Raw genomic sequence first — 7,466 nt, 5'->3', positions numbered from 1 at the left:
ATGTTTAAGTAGCGAGCTCCAGAACTTTATGCTTGTTTAATGTTAAGTAGCGTATATAAAAATTAATACGCAGTACATTATAGTAATTTTTACGTGCAGAAGTATATAAAATTTAGCGATTTAGACAATAAATTCCTTCAAATAACGATAAAATCGTACTAAGAAAGGAGTGTAAACGTGTTTAACTAGCGAGCGCCTGAACTTTGTACACTCTTAATGCTCAGTGTATAAAAATTGCTACATGGTGCTTTATAGTAATTTATGTGTAAAAGTATATAAAATTCAACGATTCATACTTTGAATACCTTTAAAAAACGATAAAATACTATGAAGAAGAGGTGCGAACGTGTTTAAGTAGCGAACGTCTGAACTTAGTACACGTTTCATTCTAAGTATATAATATAATAATGGCATAGATCGATGAAAAATCGATCATGATCGATCGATTATAGAAGAAGACATCAAAATTTAGCAAAGATAAGCCGCCACAACCGAGAACCAACCACTGACAGGAGGAGGAGACTAAACATGTTCGGCACTAACCCGCTCTCTATGCCCGCGGTCATGGAACTGGTCGTTGCTTTGCTCCTACTTCTTCTAGTCGATTCAGGATTAAATCAAAGGAATGAAAGGAGTATATTCTGGGATTACGATTACGATCCAGGTTAGTTTATCCAATTTAGCTTATATAATCGATTTCTGTATCAATTTCCATAACACCGCTTCGGTTAATATAGGATTACTGGAGGACCAACTTAGAATCTGCAATGTAATGGGTCATCACTCCGGCTCCGGTATTGAATTCTGGGTAATTATCTCCCCCCCCCGAAAAACAAAATTTTTTTTTTCTTGTTCGAATTCACGCTCCATTCGTTTGTATAACGTGACCGCACCCCATTGATACCTTTATGAATATTTTGTGGGGTGGCAATTATCTATATCTACCTGCTCGTTACTGACATTGATATTGTCATCCCACATTCCGGAGACAAGACTTTGTTATCAGGCGATGACGTTAAACTGTTTGCAAGTTTCTTAAATGTTTACAATCTGATACATTCCTGCTTCCAATTACTATAACAGATAGTAAATCTAGACTCATTGGTTAAGACCAATGAGTCTGGAATTTTTTAAAATAATAATTTTTCATACTTTTTGCAAAATTTCTTTTTTTTTTAATTTGTTAATTAAGCGCCGAAATTAATTTTTCCGCGATTTCTACACATTAAATTATTTAAAAAATGATGCAAATCTTATGCCAGAAGTAATTTATAATGAGATTTTTGATAATTAACTAAGGGGTTTTTTAATTATAAAAAAAACTCACGTTCTATGCGAATGTTTTTTGTTTTTTGCTGTTCAAAATACTTAGAATTTTGTAGATTTTCCCCTTTTTTATGGGATACATCATTAAAATTCTTATCTCGTCTATGGTATATTTTTTATGCCAACTTTTCACCGGGAATTTCACATAAAGTTGATTGTTTTTTCTAATTAATAATGATATAAAATTCTCACAATCTTATCAAATTCTACCATAATAATAATAAAAATAAAATCCTTTATATCTAGGAAAAAAATCTTATTTTTTATCATAATAAATATCATTTTATATGATTATTTCTGTTAAAATTGATATAAAATAATCATTCAAGAACAAATTGTAAAAAGTTTTACTTTATGAATTTGAGACAATGAATTATAACTAATATCTAGAGATAAACAAAGATAAATTAGATGGTTTGTTTTATAAAATGCAAAGCTTCCAGTTCATTTTTTTATCTTGAGATATTAATTATAATACTGTAAGATCAATTAAGAGCTTGATCATTTAGAAATTATAAGGCTTCTACTGATATAATTAGAAGCTTTATTATTTTTTTTATTGGAATTAATTAGAATTGGACAGTTTCATTAGAATAAATCACAAGTAGAAGAATTAATTAGAATTAGAATTAGAAAGCTTTATAAAATGAATTAGAAGTGTTTATGAATAAGTTTTTTACTTCTAATAAATTCTAGAACTTTATATTGGAATTAGAAATCTTTTTTTCCTATTAAAATTAGAAAGTTTTAGAATATGAAAACTTTAGAAGATGAATTATAACCTTCATCTTTTCTAAAATATAAAGCTCCTAATTCATCTTTTATCTTGATATATTAATTACAATGTTATAAGCTACTTATTTAGAGAATTTTCTTTAAAAAAAAAGGAGGAAAATTCGTGTTTAAACAATTATTAAACTGTTAAAAGATTATTTACAGATTGTCACGCTTTCTCTCTTATCTTTCACATTGATAATTAACAAATTTAGACTATAGAAAGGAAGAATAATAACGCTTCTACATTTATTTATTTTTGCTAAAAATACAGTGCCAGTTAATTAATAAGTAGATTGATAAGTCATACTAACTCATCACATTTTTAATATATTTTTTAAAGCATAATTTATGTGACATCGCGAATTGTTTAATCATTTTACTGAAAGTTAATCTATCAATACTCTAACAACGGCACGCTGCACTTTATAAAGAAAAAATAATAAATAAATAAATAAAAATAATATAGTAACGTAACTTTAATTACTGTACTTTAAACCAGTTTAAAGGGCTTTTAAAAAAAAAGAACTAGATCATTAAAATTTATTTAAATTTTCCTTTTTTATTTTTTAATTGCGGTTTTATATCGTGACATCCCACCTAACCACGCTACAGAATTTATATAGAGTGTGGCCATTTATCAATGTCTTTAGATGGGTTAGTTTATGACGGAAAATCATTTTATCTTCTTCATTCCGTTAAGATAAGATAATATTTTTTTGTTTAAATTGATATAACAAAGTAGAAATGCTTCGTTGTTACTCAGAAAACAAAAAAAAAAAAAAAAAATTGTTGGAACGTCCATAAACGTTACCCATACAATTGAAGAAGTGTAATGAACTTTTTATGTCCTCAAACTCTTCTCGGATTGATTACTTTAATTTAAAGTTTAATGATATAATATAAACTTGTTAATATTATTTTTACTCAATGCTGTTCATATATGGTTATAATTTTTCGTATATAAAACGTGTTGAGTCATCGGGAATTTTACTTTCATATCTTATTTGAGAGTGAAATTGTTCAAGATCGATTCGATGATTCATGATCATGAAACTTTAATAGCTCATTTGACATATATATATATATTTTTTATTTATAGAATAAATTATTTCACTTGTAAAATATATGTTTTGCAATGTAAGATGATAGTCATTTATTTATTTATTTATTTTTTATATAAATAAACGAATTTTAAGAGTTTTGATCTCTAGTTTAGGTGTTGCAAACTATCTTAAAAAAAAGAAGAAAAAAATTATCTTTTTTGACGGTTAAAATCCAATTTTTATAATTTAAAACTAAATTTAATTTTTGTAGAAATTAAATAATCAAATTTGCTAACAATTATTCGAATTTCAATAGTTTTAATAGTTTTAATAGTAAATTACCCCAAAAGAGGAGAGGAAGAAATATTTTAACTCTTTTCCTCTTGTGGGCACTTAGAATGCCTTTTTTTCCATATTCCATTGTGAATTCGGCCAGGCCCACAATGGGAGGCGATCGGATTGTAAAGGATGGGGCCTGACATATCTAGTATAGATTTTCCATGAAAAATTTCTGAAGTTCTTCGCCCGGATTCGATCCCTGATTCCCGGAGCGCCAGGCTGATACCCTTTTTAATATTTAATATCCACGTTTTTATAGATTAAATTCGAATTTTAGATTTCGATTTTTTTTCTGTTAAATCATTTTTTTTTGTTTTTTAAATATTCATATTTTTTATCATTTTGATCTCAAATTTGCATATCAAAGTTTGGTAGAAAGGAAGGAACTACATAATTCAAGTTTTTGATATTTTTTATTACTAAATATCCAATTTCATTTTGCTATTAAAACCTAAATTTGGAATATTTTAATTTTATATTTAATTATTTTATAATTTAATACAGTATTTTAAATTTTAAGAATTTTGATCTTCAGTTTGGGTATAGCAAAATAAATTGAATAAAAATAGATTTTTTTTTTTGGTATTTAATATTCAAATTTTTCTGATTTTAATATAAAATTTTAGATATTATGCTGATAAATATAGAATTTTTTCGTATCTGCCATATTTTTCCGCGGGTTATCTGTGTTTAAATGACAATTTGAAGGGGTGCGGATTATATGCCGACTTTAAATTGCAATTAAAAAGCGCTTATGGAGCAATGGCTGCTCCCATAGGAGCGGGTTATTAGCAGGTTTTTCTTTTCCTTCAAGCAATTCCCTGGATATAAAATTTTTATTGAAGTGGAAAAATAATGTGATTTTTTAAATATAATTTTTAAATTAAATATTCAAAGTTTTTCTTGCAATTAAGCATTTAAATTTTGAAGAATTTTAACATTATTAAACATGTAAATTTGTAGACTGTTGCTCTATAATTTAGACATGGTATAAATTTTTTTAGTAGAAGATAAGCGAGAAAATAAAAATAAAAAATAATTTTATAATTTTTTAATATTTCTAGAATTAAATACCCGTAGTTTACTATTAAAATCCGAATTTAAATAAGTTTTAATATTTAATTCCAAAAGTTTTTTTTTTTTAAATCTGAACTTTAGATATGAAGTTTTAGTGAAAAAGAGGAAAAATAGATAAAATTTTAAAATATTTTATTATTATTAAACATTTAAATTGTTTTTTTTACTACTAAACTTCAAAATTTTGAAGAATTTAAAATTAAAATTTATTTATTTTAATATTAAATACGCAAATTTTCGGAATTTTCATCTCAAGTTCAGATATGAAATTTTCTTATATATGTGGAGAATGAAGGAAGAGGGGGAAGTGGAATGAAGAAGTGGAGAATGAAGGAAGAGGGGGAAAAAGACAGAATACAATTTTTTTTGATTTTTTGGATTAAATATCTAAAATTTTCTTGCTGTTTCCTGCTGCAAAACCTTAAATTTATTTATTTAAATAATTTTGTTCGCGAGTTGGATATCAAATCTTCTCGGAGGAAGGAAGAAAAATGATCCTTTTAGTATTTCTTGAATTAAACATCCAAGTTTTCTTGCTACTAAGCATTAGATATCCAAGTTTATCTTGTCACTAATCACTTAAATTTGAACAATTTTAACATTATATTTAGTTATTTTATTAATTTAATACACAAATTTGAAGAATTTAGATCTTGACTTTAGATATCAAACTATCATTATAAGAAGGGTAGAATAAATAAAAACGATTCTCAGCAGGTGTGACAGTCGACAAAAACCGTGAACGATCTTCGCGATATTGGTAGACAGACAAGCCATTGATAATGTAACAAAACTTTCATTCATACATCTGCCTAAAGTTTGTCCGACGGCGAAGTTTAAAGTCCAACATCTGTCTTTCTACATAATTAGTCACTTCATCTAAACTTATCCGGTTCCGCTTTTGTACCTCTTCAAAGAATAGTTATTAATCAAGTTTGTTAAGAACAACTCGGTACTTAACGCTTAAAAAAACTCTTGAGAATAAAAGGAATTTCAAATTTTCCGGTCGGCATTTTTCTTTAATGTTATACTAACTTAATGCCAAAACAAAAATGATAATGATTTTTGTATTGTAATTTCTGTTTTTTTTTATTTTTTAATTTAAATGTTTGTTTTTGTTTCTAATAACAATTTATTCGAGCTTTTTACTCACTATTTAAGCGTGAATACTTCGATTTTTTTGTGTAAATTCTTTTGTAAACTGTAAATGCTAGATGCATATTGCATTTTCTTGAACTTTAATATGTAAAATACGTGTTGAAGAGCAGCTTTTTTCGTTTCTATTATCATTTACGTGCGATCCTTGCGCTCTAACGTGCACTTTACGTGCGATCCTTGCGCTTTAATGTAAACTTTACGTGAACCTTTAAGGTTCGACGTGTAGGCTACATATTAAAGTGCGTTTTTAGGCATTGGATTAAAAAAGGTATTAAATTATTCTTAAAAATCTACTTAAGATCTATCTTCAAGATAAAATTCTGGCATTTTATCTTAACCAGATCTTTATTTTGTTACTATAATTTCTATTTACAAGCCCCTTTTTTTTATTTACCTTTATGGCCATTAATATGCATGTATCTACGTTATTTTATATCGTTTTAATTTAAATTTCATAACCTTTAACTCTTCGAAATAAAAGTAAAGTAATTCAGTTAAATAACCAAAGAGATAAAATCGTAAAATTTCCATAACGTTAATACTTTCTTTCAAAAATACATTCACATACACGCATGTATAAACATAAAAATTTAAATTTTGTGGTTACTTGGTTGATTTTTTTTGTCACGAAAGCCATAAAGTGATTTATGTCATTGATCAGGGCCTCTAACATGCCATGGGCTGGGTCAATCAGAAATATGGGGACTCACCCTTCTCTTAAAGCCAAAAAAATTTATATATATAAAAAAAAAACCGCAAGATTTTATTTATAAGTTTAACCTGCTTTAAATGGCCTTACTTGCATCTTTTCTATCTAAAAGTGTAACTAACAAATACTTTCAATATCATTTTCTTAATTGACTTTTATATAAACAACACAAGAGAAAGTGAGATTAACAGATAAAGGAAAAAAAGAAACCTCATAAAGAAAAGATTGATTTAAAATTTCCTTATCTTCTCCCATTTATTATTTATTAATGAAGATAAGTTAGAGAGAAATTAATTCATTTGATTCTAAAACAAGTTTAAATAGCAGAACAACCTGATATTTTGCAATGTCAGCAAGTTATAGGGTCATAAATTGGCACCCAATGGAATGCCAATTGTGATTGAATGGCATCGTGTTACTTTTTCCCACTTGAAGTTGCGTATTTTCTACCTCATAACCTTAGTTCCCTTGTTGGGATCAGATTATTGAAGTGGACAGAAGTTCAAATTTCAAAACCAAACAAGGAAGTTCCATGTATGGATGTTCTTGTATTCTTATCAATCATATAAACTATAAATAGATGAAATTCTAATCAATTTTTTTCTATATCCATTCATATAATATAAACATTAGTAAATGCCATAGAAACAATTTAAAATTTTTGTTTCCACTTCATTCATTTCTATCAAAACAAAATTATCTTCTAATAAATAAACTTAACAAACTATAAACTAAATTTATATTATAAATATTTAGTTATAAAGTTGCTAATTTTTTTCCTGATATAATTAAATTATTTATTATGTTTTTTATAAATTAATTAGTGAAATAATTATAAATATAAAATAATTAAAAGGAAAACTAAATTGTGTAACTTTATATCATAAAAATCTTTGTTTTGATCTAGTTTTTTAAAGTGAAAGTTAGTTTAGAATAAATTAAAATTGGATCCTGCTCTGAATTTTAATGGAGAAGTGCAGTTTCGTGACCAAAGAAAATTTTGTAACCTTTTTTTTTATTTTATATTTCAGAATGCG

The 7,466-nt window shown here is 26.5% G+C and overlaps 1 protein-coding gene across 1 annotated transcript in view; it reads left to right on the top strand.

The window, feature by feature from the left end:
- The first annotated feature begins 304 nt into the window (after nucleotides 1-304).
- LOC111637289 (laminin subunit alpha-1-like) overlaps nucleotides 305-7,466 on the top strand; it is a 136,137-nt gene continuing 128,975 nt past the window's right edge. Inside the window, exon 1 of the mRNA XM_023382763.1 lies at nucleotides 305-664. Coding sequence (XP_023238531.1) covers nucleotides 529-664 — 136 coding nt within the window. The 5' untranslated portion in view covers nucleotides 305-528. The remainder of the gene's footprint in view (nucleotides 665-7,466) is intronic.

The sequence above is a fragment of the Centruroides sculpturatus genome, unplaced genomic scaffold, assembly GCF_000671375.1.
Source record: "Centruroides sculpturatus isolate CEXI.00-Female unplaced genomic scaffold, Cexi_2.0 scaffold1084, whole genome shotgun sequence".
In the NCBI taxonomy this organism is placed as follows: Eukaryota; Metazoa; Arthropoda; class Arachnida; order Scorpiones; family Buthidae; genus Centruroides; species Centruroides sculpturatus.
This window is presented reverse-complemented; position numbering and strand designations above follow the sequence as displayed.